The sequence below is a fragment of the Zonotrichia leucophrys genome, chromosome 5, assembly GCF_028769735.1.
Source record: "Zonotrichia leucophrys gambelii isolate GWCS_2022_RI chromosome 5, RI_Zleu_2.0, whole genome shotgun sequence".
NCBI classification, from domain to species: Eukaryota; Metazoa; Chordata; class Aves; order Passeriformes; family Passerellidae; genus Zonotrichia; species Zonotrichia leucophrys.
In genome coordinates this window covers 42,690,325-42,710,187 of record NC_088175.1, presented here as the reverse complement: position 1 = coordinate 42,710,187, position 19,863 = coordinate 42,690,325, and the positions used below count along the sequence as shown (strand labels likewise).

General features: G+C 42.6%; 1 protein-coding gene across 8 annotated transcripts in view; it reads left to right on the top strand.

Moving 5' to 3' along the window:
* OSBPL5 (oxysterol binding protein like 5) overlaps positions 1–19,863 on the top strand; it is a 172,066-nt gene that overhangs the window by 142,337 nt on the left and 9,866 nt on the right. For all 8 annotated transcript variants that reach the window (XM_064714826.1, XM_064714824.1, XM_064714828.1 and 5 more), the window contains 9 exons: positions 1,749–1,920; positions 7,025–7,244; positions 10,802–10,986; positions 12,387–12,468; positions 13,089–13,187; positions 14,058–14,154; positions 15,677–15,775; positions 16,957–17,054; positions 18,477–18,566. In XM_064714826.1, coding sequence (XP_064570896.1) covers positions 1,749–1,920; positions 7,025–7,244; positions 10,802–10,986; positions 12,387–12,468; positions 13,089–13,187; positions 14,058–14,154; positions 15,677–15,775; positions 16,957–17,054; positions 18,477–18,566 — 1,142 coding nt within the window. The remainder of the gene's footprint in view (positions 1–1,748; positions 1,921–7,024; positions 7,245–10,801; positions 10,987–12,386; positions 12,469–13,088; positions 13,188–14,057; positions 14,155–15,676; positions 15,776–16,956; positions 17,055–18,476; positions 18,567–19,863) is intronic.

The window sequence follows — 19,863 nt, the reverse complement described above, 5'->3', positions numbered from 1 at the left end:
ATCCTCCACATAGAGAGAACGGCATAAATCTCTGCCTGTAAAGCCTTAATGCAAGAATATTTGTTAAATACAAAATAGTGTGAAATCAATTCCAACAGCATTCAACCTTTCTAATCTTTTATTAAACATTATTTGTGATGTCATTATTAAATCATAAGCTGATGCTGAAGGAATTTATTGGATAAAATTTGAATATATGAATGGGGCTCTACAGTGTTCATGGCTAAATGTTCAAGTGCAATTCTTCAAAGATTTGAGATGTTTTTATTTTACTGGTTGCAGCTTTGTATTGAAGCAGGCATTGAAAGCCACTCAAATTTGTAAATATTTCTTTATATGCATGTTCTAGAATTTTTTTAAGGTGTCGTTTGTCTTATAGAGCCAAATTTTGGTAATTATGAAGTTGATGGGAATTCTGCCCAGGAGAGCAGCAGGATCCCAGTGAGATTTATGCATGTGCTTGATGCTGTGTGATAGAAAAGAATTTAATGAAAATTTTGCCAAATGGGACCAGGAATGAATGCGGTCCAGGGAAACCCTGTTTGCAGCACTTGCCATTGCTAGAGAACAATCCTTTGTTTCCTTCACTGCCTCTCAATCACTCTTCTAATTATTGTGAAATGTATTCTGAGAAGTGTAATGAAGAGCTCTGTTTTACAAGCTTGAAATTAGAGGATAACTCCCTTGATACTTCAATTCTCGAATGTTCAGCTAATTTGCAGGTGTCCTGGCCTCATTAATGACTGCACTACAGAAGCAGGCTGTTTTAAGGTGCTTCCAGGAGTACAGCAGCTCCAGCACTGTGGTGGTGGGGCTTTAACACACAGCTTTGTAGCCTTGTATGGATCATTGCAAAAGGAGCCTAGGGGCAGCTTGGATTCCTGTGCTTTTCATTTGCTGTCTGTCTGTGGGACCTGTGCAGGCCATAGGGAAATCCAGTGTGGCTGTGCATAGGAGCTGCAGTTTGTCTTGGCTCTGTGCCATGCTTACAATTTCTCCAAAATGGACCCTTCAGGTAAAGATTTTTTTGCAGCAAGATAAGAAACGATGTCCTGCAGACATTATCTGATGGACCAGGCAGAGAGAAGGAATGGAAAAATAAATTTAAAATGCAGAAAAAGAGGGAAAATGAACAGCCTGACAACTTTCTCTAGTCTCAATTACTCTGTCACATATTGACCGTCCTGGATCTTGATTGGAATGGTGATGCAGCACTGCAGCCATCATGGGACCTCTGAGCAGGCTGTGGTTCAGTGATCCCAGGGATAGCAGGGATCTCTCCCACAGAGCTCAGTGCCCTGGTATCTCCCTGCCATTGGGAGGTGCATGAGATGGGGATGCCAAGGGGTGAACGTGTTCTGGGGAGTGTATTACTTGCAGGCATGAGATGCTGGGTGTTCTGGAAGCATCGTACCCACACAGATTTCTTGCATCTCAGACTAAATCAGAAAGGGGCAATGGGATGTGAACAAGCTGTGGGAGAAGGGGATGTTATGAGGGAAGAGGGAGTTGGGGTAAGTTTCCCACTGTCTCACCCATGCAGATGTGTTACTTGTGCAGCTGCTAAAACACACCATTCCTGGCAAGATAACCTAGGGATCATATGTACGAAAAATGTATTGTACCCAGTGACTTCCTGAATTACAATGATAATGAGCTTTACTCCCAGGCAAGAAGCTTTTGAGAAGCAGTGCATGAATTGTGTAATTTACTCTGCTGTGCTTAAATAATTCCTTTTGTTTTCACAGGCCGATGCTGGCTGGATGCTCTGGAGCTTGCCCTGCGTTGTTCCAGCCTCTTCAGGCTCGGTGCCTCCAAGCAGGGGAAGGATGGAGACGTGAACTGCTCCAGTGATTCTGCACATGCGGGGCTCAACCACCTCTTGCACTCCAGTGCTATGTCAGACCAGGAGTTCTTCCAGTAAGATGGGGCTGCTACTGCTTAATGCACAGAGAGGTGGCACGTGGCTCAAACTTGAGCAAAATCTAGCCAGAGTGCACTGAGGAAATCTGTTTAAAAACCAGCCTGTGTGTTCTGCTGCTGCATCCCTCACTAATACATGGGCTGGGTGTTGCCACCTAATGCTTGAACACACGGGCTGGGGGAAATCCCAGCTGTGTTTGTTTGTATATAAACAACTTTCTTCTGTCCCCTGCTTGGGCCAAAATGGTGTCTGGGGATGCCAACATGAAAAATGGCTTGCCTGAGTAAAGATTGCAGAATCTAGCTGCTGTAGTTACACAGACGCAGTCACTAACAATGTCTGTGTGTTGCAAGCACATATGGCTCTGAGTCTGATCTATTTTTTAATAATGTGTACTCTTCCCTAGTAATACTGTGTTATAGTCAGCAGAGTGCACAGACTGCATCCTTAGTTTTATAATTACTTTCTCTCTCTGCAGGGGTTTTGAGGGGTGTCCAATTTCTTCCTCGATGAATCAGATAAATTTTTACGTAAGGGGAAAGAAGTCCCCACAGCCTCCTTTCTATTCATATTCCTGGTAATTCTGCAGCATTTTGGAACATCAAAGCTCTGTACACATTAAAAAGCCCCAGGCCTTTCTGTTGCTTATAGCTGAATAAGCAACTTCAAGAATCCTCCTGGTATAGACATTTGGCCTTTGGAGTGAGAACTGGGAGAGGACGAGTCTATTTCTAGTTCTGCTGATTGGAATTTGACTTTCAGAGCTCACAGCAATGCACCATCAGTTATGCAGTTTCTAGGGTAGCAATTCTTGCAGTCTGCAAAGATGATGGCTTGCAGAGCAGGACCTCACCCTTAAAAGGTTTTCTTGGTCACATTTATGACAACAGCAGGGGTCTGAGTCCTCTTCAGAGTGTTTAGGTACCTCTGGCCCCATGGGACCTTAGGAGTGGCATCATTTCAGTCTGCCCTTTGACCTGATAGGTTTTGGTAATCAATCCGAGCATGTGCTCTCCAGTCCTGCTGCTGTTCAGGTTTTTACCTAGAGTTTAAAGAGAGCTTTACTGAAAAGCAGTGGAAGAAGAAAAGGAAATCCAATATCTTACCACATCATGTGCCCTAGTACTTGTGCTCATGGGTTTCTTTCATAATACTTTCCTTATGTCTGGGAGTCTCTGTGCTCACTGGGATAATGAATTCAAGAATGCAGTAGACTTGTTTTTTGGCTGATGGATGTGTGTACAGAAATATACATAATATTAAAATGGAGCCTGTGGCACTCAGAATATTTGGGCAAACCCTTGGCTACTGTAAGCTGATACAGAAGATAAGGTTAAAACTGTAGTAAAGTATTTCTTCAGAATGTGATCTGTGAGTGCTGCTTAAGTGATGCCTCTATTTCACCTCTTAGTTGTCCAACATTAAAAACCCCCTTGAAATATGGGACTCAGTAGTAGCAACACACATGGCAGAGTTCTCAGCAGGACAGAGTACCCACAGTTGCAATCAGATATTTCTTACAGGCTCAAATTTTAACTGAGTCTGGTTCAAGCTGAGCATTCAGCATGTGACATGTGGACAGTACCCCCTCCTTTCTGAGTCCTACCTCTGTTGGGAATGTGTAGCCAAACTCCCCAGTGCTTAAAGCCCAGGGGAGTTTGAGGGTTGCAGGACAGGAGGATGACTTGCTGTCATCCCTGAAGGAATGAAGAACATTTAAATAAGGGAGAATGCAAAACCCAAACTGTGCAAGTGCTGAGCAAAGTGGTTTTGGTTTGCCAGTGACAGTGGCTTCCTCACAGGGATTCAATCATTCTAATTAAATGCTTTCCCTACAGGGAATCTTACCAATTAAATTGGCATGCAGTTGTTAGGGGGCCAGTTAATTACATTTAACTCTATGTTCAGATTAGCCAAACTACTCTGTCAAGAACAGAAAAAGAAAGGGGAGATGATGGATATTATGGGGAGAACAAAACCCCCTTGGGAGCTGGCAAAAGCAGATTTTCTGTTGAGCCAAAGTTGCATTTGTCTGCTGGCTGCTTTGCTCCTTTCCTGCTGGGAAACAAATCAAGATTATACAGTGATTTCAAAATCCATGTCTTTAGTAACATATAAAAATGAGAGAGAGAACTGTGTGAGTGAATCAAAGGCTTAAGTACTGTGTAAATCAGTGATTTTAGACAGGAGACTTTTAGGGCACCAGGCACTCTTCTTTTTAATATGAAGTTGTATTTCTTGTGGCTTCCATACCTCATCTCCAGCAGCCCCAGGAGTCTGGCTGGTTACTTGTTTGCAAAAGCCTAGGTTTTTTTATTTACTTTGTGTAGAAGAGCAGTATCAAACCCAAAGAAGTCCTGGTCGCCAATTGACGTTTCCAGGAATGCCACTTACACAATAAAGCACTACTGGAAGAGAACTCTAGTATGCTGAAACAGTAAATTAGCCATGAAATGCGCCAGGTTACCCATGTTCATGGTGGAAATCCAGTGCTGACTTTCAGCATAGTCATTTCCCCCCCCCCCCCCCCCCCCAGCTTTTGGATTCTGGTCCAAATCTCATTGGAAGCTCCTGGGAAGTCTTTTCATTGGTTGATTGGCCAAGCTCATGGCATGGCATTTGTTTTTAGCATATCACACATATTCAGTGCTGATTCTCTTTGGAGAAAGTACCTGGGTGCACTTCAGCATCTCATATTTGATCCTCAGAATGAGAAGCATCTGTTTTCCCTTTGGCTCCCCAGAGTGGCTCCATGGCTCTGGATGTATTAAGTCTTGCCTGGTTTGTGGTGGTGGGTAATCAGTGCACAGTTCAGTGGAATTTGATATGAATTTGATTTCCCTCTTGGACTAAATCTGAAATCCTTAAAAAATACTAGGGTGGTGGTGGTGAGAGAAAACTAAGAAAAGAGTAATTTACTCCATTAAACTTCAAATACTTCCCAAATGTGAGGCAGGTGACACTGGAAAACTTGCTCTTCTTACAAATGTGAAATAGAAACAAGTGCTGCATCTCAGCATGAACTAAAAGCTTTATAATGAACTGTTCTTTCAAGTATTTTTCTCCCATGGAGAAGATTTTCACTAGGTCTAGGGAGCAAAGCAACCACAGACAGCACTCACATGTTTACCTGATCATTGAAAAATTAAGAACTAAATTAGGTATTTAAATGATCAAAACCAAATAATTTCATGGATATACCATCCAGGAAACAACTGTGGTGAGGAATCATGGGATAATATCTCTAGACAGCTCTCTCCTCATCTTTCTTCTGCTTTATTATTTTAAATTCATGTGTGTGTAATCTGTGTCTCCAGTGTATTTGGTTATCAGTCATTACATTTGCTGCCTGCTGGCTAAAAAAGAGAACTAATATCCTGGCACTAGAACAATGAAGACACATAATGTCTGATAGAAAATTATTAGTGCTGGTCATTGACTGTGATTAATGATCTTAGTTTTATTATACAGTCAATTAAAAAACCTTGTGATTTGTACATATAAACACTGTATATATGTATATGTATGCAGACATACATATATTTGCAAAGGGAATTAAAAGAAAGATTTTCTAAAGGCACAGAAAGCTGTAAGATGACACTTCCAAAAGAACTCTAGAAACTAGGCTCTGCCAGAAACTGAGCTGTGGCTGTCACAATGTGGATTGCTTGGCAAGTTAAAAATCATGAGTTTATTTCAGTGCATAGTTGGAAGTTGAGATCTTCTGAAAAGCTGATGCCAGTTCTGAGTTTTGATTCTTTTGTTGCTTTTTTCTTTTTAATTTAATAGGGCTCTACCTAGCAATGCCTAATTATCTTTTTAAAATAGAAATTAACAGGAGTGGGGAAAAGAGCAAAGGTGGAAACTTTCAGCATTCATCCTTAGTAAAAATTGAAACATGGCCAGATTGGCCTGAGAAACTGCCCATCATAGAGAAGCTTGATGCTTGACAGAACATTCCCATGTACTGAGAAATCTTGGAGAGGAAGACAGTCTACAGGAAGTTACAAAACTCTTCAGAATCCAGGGCCTGTTTAGATCCTCTGAAACCCTTTGTATAGCTGGAAATCTTTTGTTTTATTGCTCTATTCAAGAGCAATTTTTCATGAGGTCTCAGTTAAGATATTTTCAGAGGAAGGACCAGCTGAGAAGCTCGGCAAACGGGAGTTAGGCCAGGCCATGGAAGAGGTAATGTGTCTGCAGACATGTATGATTAAGGAAAACTGTTTCCCATGATAGATACCACTTGAAAAAAGTGCATTTGGTGAATACTTTTCAGCACCTGACCTCTGACCTGTGCAATCAGGTTTGGCATCTGTCATATGAACTACATTTGCTTTTTCAAGTGGAGATGCTATAGGTTACTTGAGAGAGAATTTTTTGCATTCTCTGAAGTCTGGATCACTGGGCATGATACTTGTTCCATGCTTCCCTTAGATGCTGTTATAATTTGGGAGTTCTGCTCACATGCAGTTGTCCACTCCATGCTTTAAACTCTGTTCTTCCACACAGCATCATCTGGGGGAAGCACATTCCCCCAGAGGAAGGAATGGATGAGGGAGGGGTATGAGTGTGAGAAAATACTTGCTTCTATTAGTTTTTAAATTTGTCTTTTCTAGTGTAGGGCTGACATAGTACCACCCTCTGTTGAAATAAAATAGCAATAGCACTGAAAAGAAAACGTATCTCGTAACATCATATTTCTTGTATATGCTGCAATTCACTGACTTCTGTAAAAAGGAAAATCTCTCCTGATGGATACTTCAGTTCTCTTATCAGCAGTGTAGAGTTGTTGGAGTGCACTTGCTCTGTATCCCTCTGGTCTGTGGGCTTCCATCCAGTGCCAGCAGCAGAACTGTGTAAGGAGAGGTAAATGGAGCTGGCACCTTTTGAAAAGTGCAGTTTGGAGGGGAAAATTATGATGGAAAATCCCTCATTTTTCTGTGATAAAACCTTTGTTATTCAGGAAATCAATGTCTGAGACTGTCCTGGTCTGCACACCCTAGTTAGTCCTGGGAGTGTTTTTACTGTGTTTTAAAAGCCTTAAGCAATGTGGCTTTGTAATTCAAGCTGAAGCAAGTCATGAACTGTGTGTTGCAGGTTGAATGAATCAACCCTGGAGAACAACCACCACTTGGAAAATGATGCTTTTTCAGACAAGTCTGAGAGAGATAACGCAGAGGAGTCAGAGAATGAAGCACAGGAGAACAGCCGCAAGACAAATGAAAGTGAGAGTGATCAGTCAGAAATCCAGGGAGAGCTCTCTCCAGGGAGGAAGGGGACCACTTATATTGAACAAGTCTATGAAGAATTTGGAGAGGTAAGAAAACAAAAATCATGATTGCTGCCTGTTCCTGTTAAAATGTCTGTTCATGTATTTGTCCTTCAGCCTTTTAGCTGTGTGGCGGGTAACAGCCAACTTCATGAGTTCTGGTGTTTAACAGAAAAAGCAAAGCACAGTTTTCTGCTAAATTACATGGTGTTGTGTGCTTTAATAATTCTGCATTATGAACAGCAGCTCTGCTACTGTGCTTTGGTGTATTTCCAGCATGAGTGATTGCTTTAACCAGTTACTGCAATAAAGATCTGCACAGCATTGGCACATTCATGGAGCCAGCAGGAGGGGGGATTATTATCCTGGGCATGTGTCCTGGCCAATTAGGGCACTCAGTCCTTGTGTGATACAAAATATGACACTTCCCTTTTTTTATTATGCATGAAACATCCTATTTTTTGTGTCTGAATGGAGCATTTGAGCCACTTGATTGCTAAATGCCAGTTGCTTATATGAAAGCCATTTCTCATGACATTTAACAGCAGGAGGATGCATTTCTGTTCCACATAAGAGTCTTGCTAGCTGATGTCACTGTGACACCTCTGAGGAAGGCAGCGGTAGGGAGCTGGGGCAGCCAAGTGTGCTGTGTGAGAATCAGTCTGAGCAGGCAGCAGAGGAGCACTGCTCTGAGCACTTGCTTGCCTGCTGCTTTGAACAAGGAAGCTGAGGTCTTGTTGGTGCGTCAAAGAAACACACTGCTGGGAAGCTGGTTTTTTCTTAGAGTCACAGAATTGTAGAACAATTTACATTGGAAAAGATCCTTAAGACAAAGTCCAGTTATTAACTCAGCACTGCCAAGTCCACTGCTAAACCGTGTCCCTCAGCACCACATCTACATGCCTTTAAGTGCCTCCAGGGATGGTGACTCCATCACCATCTGTTCCAGGCCTGTTCCAATGCTAGACAACCCTTTTAGTGAAAAAGTTTTGCTAATATCCAATCTAAACTTGCCCTGACATAGCTTGAGGCCACATCTTCTCCTATCACTTGTTATTTGGAGAAGACACCAACACTCACCTCTCTGCAACCTCCTTTCAGGTAGTTCTAGAGAGTGATAAAATCTTCCCTCAGCCTTGTTTTCTTCGGGCTAAACCACCCAAGTTCCCTCAGCTGCTCCTTACAGGACTCGTGCTCCAGACCCTTCACTAGCCTCTTACACTTTTCTTTCAATGTTCTCCTGAAAGTGTAGTACTAATATTGACAAAAAATATATAGTCAAATATATCCTAATTACACCTAGCTTCTCTTCAGTGCATTTTTTTCCCCTCAAATCCTCTTGCAGACAAATAGCAACGGGGTTCAAACAGGAGATTTTGAATATAGATGAGTAACTACGCACCAGCAAAATGAAAGCAAATAATTTCTGTCAGCTGCTTATTCTGAAATGACCTTTCTTCACATTACAAACTGCCCTAGAAGTAGTGGTAGTGCAGGCTGATATTTTAGTGTTTGAACAAACATTACAGGCTACACTGATGTGTATATGTGGGTGTGTGAGAGAAAGCGAGAGATCTCTGCAGTTTTACATTAAAATAAGAAAAAAAATGCACTACAAACCAAGTGAAAAAGATTGCATTGTTTGAGAGTGACACTTTGTGTGGCATTAAATAAGTCTCTGTGTAGTGTGTCTGCTCAGGCACAGGTAGCATCCAGTGGGCTTCCAAAAAGAATTGCCATGTGGCCTTGGCCCATGAGTGTTTTGTAAGATTTCTTCAGGAGGTGGGGCTGTGAGGTAGGACTGGTTGTGTAGTCTGAACTCACTGATGAAAGGAATGTAGAGAAAAATGGGTTTTGTGCAATGATGTAACTCCCCTGGGTGGAGATGTAGCAAGGTAAACATGTGCCAGAAGTCATGTCAGTCATCATCTTAAACTGGAACTGCCCTCAGCCTGTGCGTGCAGTTCAGGTGTGGCAGCACAAAGGTCACAGGCTGGCACTGTTGCATTTCAGCTTGGCTGTGAGGGCTCATTTTAAAGGTGTGCACGTGGGTAGGTGCCTCACTGGGCTCCTGGAAGGTGTTTGTGCATTTGGCAGTTTTGCCTTGTTTGTAGATGGAATGTGAAGGCAGAGACAGGTGTCAGAAGGACTTTGAGACTGCAAAAGTTTGTCTAGAACACAAAATAGGCACTTTGATAGGTAGATTGATAACAGAAAAAAAAAAAAAAAAACATTTTTTCCAGGCTTGTAGTTTAAACAAGTTCTTAAAAGGGTTATTATTTGAGGTTGTTCACATCTTCCTGTATCTTTTTTCTTTTTCTGTTTTTGTCCATCCTGTGTGCAGTGATTCATTGTGAGTAACACTTTGTCCAGCAATTTCAACATGGCATTAATTTATATTGGCAATAGATGCACACTTGAGAACCTGGATAAATAATGAGAGTTCTGACAGACCTCTGCATTGTGAGCCCTAGGTGATGCTGTGGTATTCTATTTCTCCTTGGAGGTGCAAGGTGTGCATTGTATCAGACTGTCAAACGAAGAATAGTACAAAAATTGAAAAGCAACAGAGTTATAGAGCTTTGTTGTTCCTCAGTTTGAAATTCCCTCAGCCTGCAAGCCCTGTAGGACTGGTGAACTTGCTGTGACTGTAGGGCTGATTGGGAGGCAACATGGAGGCAATACTCGGGTGGTGAAAAAGAATGTTTAGTGATTTACACCACCTGAAACTCCTGTTGTGCTGTGCTATGTCCTCTCCCAAACCAAAGTCCATTCCAAAAGTAAATCTGTGCCCTTTTTCTCATAGAAATCTCTTGCCTAAAATCAGTAGAAAGCTCAAGTATTCTCTTTCACTGTTAAATTATGATGCCTAGGGTTCACTAAAATGGAATTTTGTTTGAAAATTTAATTTACCTTCTCTAGTGGTGTGAAAGGCATGTTGTACATCTCATAGACCCATTGAATGCATAGGAACTACACAGGACTGAAAGCGCAGCATAACCCCTGGCTTTTTTTACCTTCACTTCTGCTGCAAAGGGCTCTAAGCAGCCCTGGCAGGTGCTGGAGTTTTTGTGCCTCTCACTTGGCAGTGGAGCCCTTGCCATATTGACAGTTTGCCTTGTCTGGAAGTTACAGGACTGCTTCTTTTCTCTGTTGATTACTTGTTTACTGCCTACCTTTTTCTACATCTATCCTAGTGAATCTTATAATCTCTTGTTTATGGAGAATGGGACTGAGCTGCCTCTGTGCATCCCCCAGGCCACAGGGATGCTGTGGCAGCTCTGGGCATGTCCACCTCTCCTGAGGGCCTGCAGTGCGGAGTGCCCTTGGCTAATGGTGCTCCATGCTGGCCCCTGGCAGCCCTGGGGGAGGCAGTGCCTCATGCCAGCCTTCCCAGGCACCCAGGGCTTTCTGCTCCACTCACTTGATTGCTTTGGGGGCTCATTTCTACTGAGATATGGCTGATGTCTCTCTGCAGTGGTGTAGGTGAGCGGTCACCTGTGTGCCAGGGCCTGGCAGTCATGGCTCACCTTGGACCCTGGAGAAATGCACCCACAGGGAATGATTTTCCTGTGCCTGCCCTGAAGTTCCCTTTGCCTCTGCAGACAGGGGAGTCGTCTCAGACAGAAACTGTCTCTGAGGAGAACAAGAGCCTGATGTGGATCCTGCTGAAGCAGCTGCGGCCTGGCATGGACCTGTCGCGGGTGGTGCTGCCCACCTTCATCCTGGAGCCGCGCTCCTTCCTGAACAAGCTCTCTGACTACTACTACCATGCCGACCTGCTCTCCCAGTAAGCAGCACAGGCTGGGCCTGACCTGGGCACTTCTCCTGCACTTGGGAAAATGTCTCTGTGTGTGCCAGAAAGCTCCCAGATAGTACTGAAGTCACTGGCTTCAGCACAGATCAAGCCCGGCACCAGCTCAGTGACTTTTTATAGATAAAAAATGCTGCCAGTGAGGGACAAGGAGGGAAAAGTTACACTCCAGACAAACCCACCTTTGCATATGGATGTGTTTGGCACTGTTGGCTGGAACTGATGGGAATTCAGCCGATGCCTTGGAGTTTTGCACAACAGAGCTGTGCCACCTCCTGGTGTGCTCGTGTACATACAGGAATAGGGGAATAGGACAGAGCAACCAAAATTGTCAAGCACTTCTGTTCCCCAAAGCAATATAATTATCATGGTTAAAAAATAAATAAGAAGCATCTTTTAAAACCATTGATGACAGAGGCCTGCTGGGAGCAACAGAGTAGAAAATAGGAATTGTTCTGCTTCCAGATAGGAACCTGCCTTCTAAATGAGATATACTTAGTGGACTATAAAACCAGGATGTGCAATATTCTAATAGCAGCACTAGTTACTCATTTTTATTCCACTTTCTCTGGGTAATTACAGAATCATGGTATTTTCAAGCCTTGTTTGTGGGTATATGTACCATCTGAAGTTAAAGAAATAGTTCTCCTCAGTGCTGATATGTAAGAAGACTTCAAGAGGTTTGGAGGTTTTGATTAAAAATTGTTTAATTTGTGGTTCGGGTGATCCTTCTAAATGAATTTTGCAATAATTTACCCAAGCTGATTTTTAAATCTGACTAAATGGTTGGAAATACCAGGAATGCCTTTGGTTTGGTTTACTTCCTGTTTCATCTTTGAGCATTGTTTGGAGGTGCTGGCTGAGATGACATTTCGAAGTCCCTTCCAACCTGAAGTATTGTATGAGATCTCAAAGTACTGGTAGAGCTCATGGAGCACTTTAGCTTTAAAAATCTTTTATGAAAGAGGAAAGGAAAGAAAAAGAGACAAAAAAAGCCAGTCTTTGATCTTGATGGGATAGGTTTACTTTTATGACTCACACTGTTCTGCTAGCTGTGACTCAGTGCTAGTGTAAGTGGAAGGACATTAACCTACTCCAATATTCAGTCAAACCTGATATACTCCAGAAATTTTATTGGTCTGTTTGCAGAAATGTGGGGCAAGGGGTGCCACTTTTTAACAATTTGTGTTGTATGACATACACTAAAAAATATATATATTTCTGCTGGGAGATACCTTTTTCATTGGCAGCAGAACAGAAGTTACTTCTCTTTAGTTGTGGAGAAATAGATTTAAATTGATGTTATTCTACTGTAAGAAGCTAATGGTATGTGTGACCAGTATAAAGAATATTTTATGTTCTATTCCATTCTGCAGGGCTGTCCTTGAGGATGATCCATACACCCGAATGAAGCAAGTTCTGAGGTGGTATCTGTCCGGCTTCTATAAGAAGCCAAAGGTAAAGTGAGATATGAAATTGGGGTTGTAATGGGCATTGAAATCTTCTGCTGTGGTTTTGTTTAATTTCTCTGTTGCCTCTCCTTTGAGACTTTACCTCTTTTACTGCTCAGAAGACTTTGACCATTACTTTTAAAACTTGGGTTGCATTTGGTTTCAGAGCAGACAGTGAATGCAAAACAGTGACAATCAACCTCAGAGCCTTTGCACTGCACAGTTAGAAAGTAAAACTAGTCATCAACAAGTAACATGCCCTGGGATGCAAGGTTTTCCCTTTGTTGAAAGCAGGTCTTCTTTTCTCTTTTCTGGCCAATTAGTACTACTGTGCCATGTCCCCACATCAGTGTGCCCTTGCTGTGTATAGTAGTAACAATAATGAAGTTTGATCATCTTTGATTGGGCAGTATTAAATAATAAAATGGTGAGAATAGCAGATTAATCCATGGCTGGGATGAAGAGATTAGATTAGATGGATATATAACTAGTTCTTCAGTTTTTATTCTTGTGATTGACTTTGTGTAAAGCATCCAAGAAAAAAATTACTGTGTTGTTTTGTGGCCATCTGTAGCATTGGATTGCAAATCTTCATTTGTAGCAGGTTTTGATTACTTGGTTTTTCAGGGAATAAAAAAGCCATACAACCCTATTCTGGGAGAGACATTTCGCTGCTGTTGGTTTCACCCCCAGACGAACAGTCACACATTTTACATAGCAGAACAGGTGAGTTATTGTTTGGATGCTCAACTGTTGCCACCACCAACCTGCTTGCACCTCCATGCACAGAAACACACTACTCCTCTCACCCTAGGAGCTCTGTGTAAACAGGCAGAGCAGAACCTGGGGTAAACTGGCTGCTGATCTTTTTTCTTTGCAGATTTACAGAAATTATGTGAGGCTTGGTGGGCACTCAAGACTATAACAGCAGGTCTCCCATATATAACATCAGTTTCTTCAATAAAGTCTTTTTCCATGGGATTCTGCCCTACTGTTTCCTTATTTTTAATGAAATTGGGGTTGTATTGTCTTTGTCAAAAAGGGCATAAAACACACAACCAAATCCTTCCATCTTTTTATTTCTAAACTTTCTATGATTATTTTAATAGGAGTAAATCGAGGACTTATCTCTGTGTTGTTGTGATTAAATGAAGGGCAGAGCTCATAAGTAAACTGGCCTAACAAAGTGTAGTTTGAGATTTATCATGTTAATAAAGGAATCTGAGAACTGTGTGGTCTTTAGTAAAGGGACTCCTAGTTTCATACACATTGTTCCCCTATTTGATTAGATAATTTTAGCTTTCTAAAATTTTATTTCAACCACTGCATGCATTTCATGAAGGTTATTCAAATGCTTAACTGAGGTTCTGCACTGTTCATTTATTGTCTTGAAAACCTTACACTTTACCTGTTGCCTGAAAGTGAATTCACATGCACAATTTCAAGAACATACAGGGTGGGCGAGGACGATTAGATGTATAATGCTCTCATACATAATAATGGTATCAGGTATTGTGTTCCCCCTTTATTTTGCACCCTCCCTCTGCTTGGCCTGTGCACGCTGCTCTAAATGACCCCTGCCTGCTTTTATCCTAGGTGTCCCATCACCCACCAGTGTCAGCTTTTCACGTCAGCAATAGGAAGGATGGATTCTGCATTTCTGGCAGCATTCTAGCTAGGTCCAAGTTTTATGGTAAGGCATTAAGTCTAGGCCTCCTACAGGTAATGTTGTGGCATCAGTTTTGGTTTGTTTTTCCATCATCCCTGAGTGTATTGAGAGTTAAGAACTAAGAAATGGTTGACAATTCTATCACCCGGATAGCCAAAGTCCTTGACTTGGCTCTCCTTCCCCATTTCCACCATTTCAGTGTGACACCACTCTGATGTTAAAAGAAATAAAAAATCAGAGAGAAAGACTGAGAGCTTTAAGAATCTGTTTTTCAGAAGGCAAAGGCTCACAATAATATACGGGATTGTCAGTATGCATTTGGTATATGCTCATGGATGAGTTACATTTCAGCTCTCTGGCACTCAGGCAACAAACACAAAAGTCTCTGAATAGATTTGAACCTTCATCTGGCTCCCAGAGTCCTGTGGGGTTGAAGCCCAGACCTTCAAAATGTCCTCCAGTCATTTAATATCAATGGAAACAGCACAACTCCAGGCTCTGAAACACTGCTCCTGTTTGAAATCAGTTTTTTGTTTAGACAAACATTTCGTAATTACTGTCCTCTGCTGAGTGTGTTTGCCAAAACACTTTAAGATAGTCTTTGCTATCCTTCTGGCAATTTCATTTTTTATTTGGGATCATCCCCTGTTGCAGCAGACCTCTCGTGAGGGGTAGAAATGAGCCAAGACACTGACTCTTATTTAAAAATGTGAAAAGGGTCCTGGTTTATTCTTCTTTATAACTTAGCCATCTGACTCTGACTGCAGCGAGTTTCTGCTGTTGCCTTCTCTGACAGACTGACTGGTGGCTATTCCTGCTGGAACATGACTGCAAGTATTTCCTTGCTACCTCTGACTGCAGGCTATTGCCGAGCTCAGTTGTGACTGTAGGCTCCAACAGCAGGCTCTAACTCTGTCAGATCCTGACCGACCTCACAGCAGATCTTTTGTAGCAGCAACACTTCCTTGCTTTGTTCTTCCTCAGGGCTCCTCTATCTCCTCAAGGTCTTCTTCCTCTAGGCCTTCTTCCTCAAGGATTGCCCCTGACGGGCACACTCAACCCTTTTGTCACACTTATCTTTGTTAGTCACAGCTGAGACCCATTCAGGGCAAGGCTGTTCTTCTTTGGTAATTAGTACAACCTTTGTTCTTCTTTGGTAATTAGTTAAACTTTGGTAATTTGTACAACATTAGTACAACTTATTAGGGCAAGGTTACTTGTAGTCCCTTCTTCTACACCTACAATCCACAATCAGAAAAATTGTGAGAACTGGAGGACCTAAGAAAGTTCTAAACTCCCACTAATGACCTGTTAAATCTGCTGCTCTTTCTCCAAGAGGGGCTAAATGCCAGAGCAAGTAAGAGCTGCAGAGTTTGTTAGAACTGCCTGCCTCCAGCTGTGCATGATTTGCAGGGTCCTAAATTTTGAGCATTTCATCTCTTCTTTCATTAGTGACCTATATTTGAATGGAAATGTTTTTTCTAAAGTAGGAGGAGGGGCAAAGTATAACATGACTTTTTAATGTGTATATTTTTTTAAATTCTAGGCAACTCACTTTCTGCATTGTTGGATGGGAAAGCAAAGCTTATGTTTCTAAGCAGAGGGGAAGAGTATATAATCACTATGCCATATGCCCACTGTAAAGGTAAGGTATGACTCTTCCAATAGGAAGCAAACAGAGTCACAAAATGGTGGCTTGCTGACTAGCTTTGCACTGGCTCTCCCCTCTCAAGCAGCTGACAGCACAGGGCCTGGTATCTCCAGAGAGCTGCCCATGAGTCACAGCACTCAGCAGACCTTCAGTAATCCTCACTGAAGTCTTTCTGATTTATCTGTGCACAGCCCAGGAGAGAATTAGGCCCATCAATGTTAGTTTTCACACTATGCAGAAACAGAAAAATACTGCATATATGCACTGTAGATAAGATGAAAAGAACAAGACTACATTTCTGAGCTTCTTAAGAGAAAAAATTTTTATTACATTAACACTAAAATTGCTTGATATGTTTTCTGGCTTTTTGAGGATAAAGGAAATTCCTGACTTCTCTTGCTATTTGTTTGTTACTCTAATCAGTGTACTTCTCAGAGTATGAACTGCCTCAGTGAGGCTGGCTGCTGCTGCTGGTGAGGCTTTGCTCATAGAGCCAGTGTGTGCTGAGCCTGGGGCGTGGCTGCTGATTCACTGCTCCTCAGGAAGCTCTGTCTGCATCATTTTCACTGCAGAGTAAAAATCAGCAATCAAATCCAATTTTGGTTGAGTATTTTTTAATTTGGCACACTGTCTTTAAGTTTATATTTGGAAGGGCCTGGGTACCTGAAAATAGTAACCTCATAATATCATTGTCTCTGTGAAGTATTCCTGTGTAAAAATTTTCTTCTTACTTATTTTTCTTTTCAGCAAATGGTAAACATGTGTAAAAAGTTCCCTCATGACCTCTAGTCTCCCAGATTCTGGTGAATCCCATTACAGCTTCTCTCTTCTTCAATCACCCTGAGAGAACTCACTGGGTCTGTTTAAGCACAAGTATGAATGAGGTTGCTGGGCACAACTTTCTATATTTTTCCTGTCCCACTTTCAGCTTGTCACAGGTGCACCTGTGAGTCAGGCTATTTCCTAGCTGGTGTTAGAAGTGGGGATTATGGACTCAGGGGGAGATTCTTCATGCTTATAGTAAACAGCCATTTCCTAGAAACTCCAGTTCTGTCTTTTCAAAACTTTAAGCCAAGTGATGAATTTCACAGTGTGTCAGCAAGAGCCAGGTTTACTTGAGAAACAGGTTGCTTCCACTGAGGCCTCTCTTAATCCTCTTTTTTTTTCCCTTTCAGGACTTTTATATGGTACCATGACAATGGAGCTTGGAGGGAAAGTTACCATTGACTGTGAGAAAACCAACCACAGGGCAGAACTGGAATTCAAGCTAAAGGTAAGATACCTTAAAAATGGCCCCATTTTGAGTGGGTCTCAGGCTTGCCCCTGTGCCCAGGCAGGGTTTGATAATTGATAATTGATACCAGAGCGGGAGCACCAGAGTGGGACCTGTCTGGAGAGAAGGTGTCACCCTGCTGCTGGTTTTGCCTTGTGCAACTCAAACTGACCCCAGGAAGCCTTAGTTTTACATGACTTTTTCTGGCTACTGGCTTTTGTTCTGAAAGTTTCGCAATTTACAGTGTGGCTTCCGTTTTAGCAGGAATTATTAGTTTTGCTTGCAAAATCTAGTGAGTGTACAAACTCAGTAGAACTCTTGCTCCTGTACTTCCCTGACATTTGCACATACTTGTCTTCAAAGCCTATTTTTCCAATAGATCTGGTGTACTGGGTTGAGGACATATTTCCCTGACTTGGGTGTCATCTCAAACTTACAAACACTTTAGAGCCTAAGGTGCTTCTTTTCTGGCTTGAAAACAGTGTGATTCATCCAAACATGTTTCTGAAAAGTCCTGATGATGTAATTACATGCTCTGCTTTGAGCATTTCCTAGCTGTCTATTTTAGTAGAACTGTGAGAAGTTGCAGGTAAACCCCTTAACTTTGTTCTTAATTTGAATATGTACCAGAGACTGGTGTTTAAGATACATGTGATTATTATATCCATGGGTGTTGTGTGAAATTTGGGTTTATTTTGTTACTTAACACACACACAAAAGTTTGCACAAATGTTTTCAGAAAGTGCCTGCTAAAACTTCTGAAGAGGTGTATTCTGTGAATGGTAGAGCTGCTCACACTGTCACTGGCATTTCCTGTGTTTGGCAGCTAGGAGACAGTGGAATTTTCCATTGTTCTGAGATTTATTTATTTATTTTCATTAACTCTGGAAATACCCTTTTTCTTTGGTTTGTGGGGTTTCCTTTTTTTTTTTTTTTTTGCTGTTCAGAGCTTCTTCACACTTGGACACTGTCACCAGCAGTGCCACACTGCTGTTGTTGTCCCATAAGCAGGAAGAGTCCCCACTAGTGCTCCACTAGTGCTGCTCCTTTTCTTTGGACAAGGGTGCAAAGGCTGTGGTTCTGTACAGTGGGAAAGAGTTGTCCACGTACACTTATCCTGATGTCTGGCTGACAATAAATAAGTGTATTTCCAATAAAGATGAGACCTTGCACTCCTGCGTATTAATGCACCTCAAGGCTTATCTCCCTACCTGCAACTGCAGTGTTTGTGGTATTACAAACAAAAGGAAGGGGGCACAATGTGAGACAGTCAAAATCCATGTTAGAATTCATTCTGCCTTTCCCCAGAAATTCTGTAAGTCAGTCAGTTGCACTTTCCTTCCCTCCTGTTGCATCTCTCTTGGCTCCCTTCCAGTCCTCACTAGACTGAACACGTTTGCTCTTTATCTTCTCCCCTGACAGCCCTTCTTCGGTGGCAGCACGAGCATTAATCAGATCTCGGGGAAGATTAAGTGTGGAGAAGAAGTGCTAGCGAGTCTCACCGGACACTGGGTAACATTTGATGTTCAAAGTTGCTGGCAGGTTAGGAGCCCCTGGCTGAGGGTTCGAGGGAGGGCTGGCAGCCCTTGGCAGGCTCCCTGCGCTGGAATGGGCATGGGGAGGGCCCTGTCCTGCCTGTTCCCACCGGCCCCAGGGCATGCTGGTGAGCACAGCCTGGGCCACACCTCTGAAGGTACCTGTGGAGCTCATTTACGCTTCAGTAGTCCCATCCATCTGCAGTGAAAGGAGCGCTGCACTCCCAGAGCCTGAGGAAGCTGGCAACAGTAGGGGGGTTCCTCACCAAAAGCAATGGGTCTGTATTTAGGGTCTGAGGCTTAGGGCAAGCACTCGTGGCAGGACATAATGTGTATGAGGTGTGATTGCAAAGACCTTGAGGCTGCCTTTTGTCTGGAGTGTTCAGTACTTCCACAGTTAGGCTGGGATTCAGGCAAGAATTTAGAGGGGTTTGAATTCATTATTTTCACAGCAAACCTTTATGTAGAATACAATTACTACCCTGTTCATCAGCTGAGGGACAGAGGCATTGATTCGGTGAGGATATTATCTCTATGGTCAGCTCAGAACAGCCAGCAGAGCACCCGGCACCTTTGTGCACTCAGTATACACAAGTGATTCACTCAGAGCCAGCCTCAAGCCAAAATCCAGCAAGAATAAAGTTGCATAGTGAATGATGTAGTCTAATTTTGATTGGAACTCCTGGTACCTAAAACAAAAGCAGTGACCCTTGGCTTTGGGCTGGACATCTGGGTACTTCTCTGAGCAACATTTGAGCATCTACATCATCCTTGCAGTTGGCCTGTGCTCCTTTGCCAGTCTGTAGAAATTTCTGAGACAAGATTTGTCTCATCTGAAGGAGATATTTTAAAAAAGCCAGGTGAAATGTACCTGGATAAAGCCCTTACTATAGTGATGTCCTAACCACAGTGTAACCTTTGGTACTCGACAGGCAATCTGTCTTTTTACATAAAAAGCTAATGACCATTTTGAAATTGGGAGATTTTCCCATTCTAAGCATGCACAAGGGATTTGCTCCATTCTGAGCTCCCTGCCCTGCAGGATGAGCCCTGTCAGTGGTGAGTTGTGCTGGGCTGTGGAATACCTTGTCTGCAGTGGGTCCTGCCAACACCACCCGTGAGAGCCCATCATCCAGGGGCTCTCCTGAGCCACAAGGTTGAGTGCTGCTCAGCTCTCAGCCTTCTGCTTTTACCCTCCTCCCTTGATCTTTGTCCTGGGTGGTAGTGGTGCACAAACTGCAGTGATGTATACAAGAAGGTAAATGGCTTTGCAG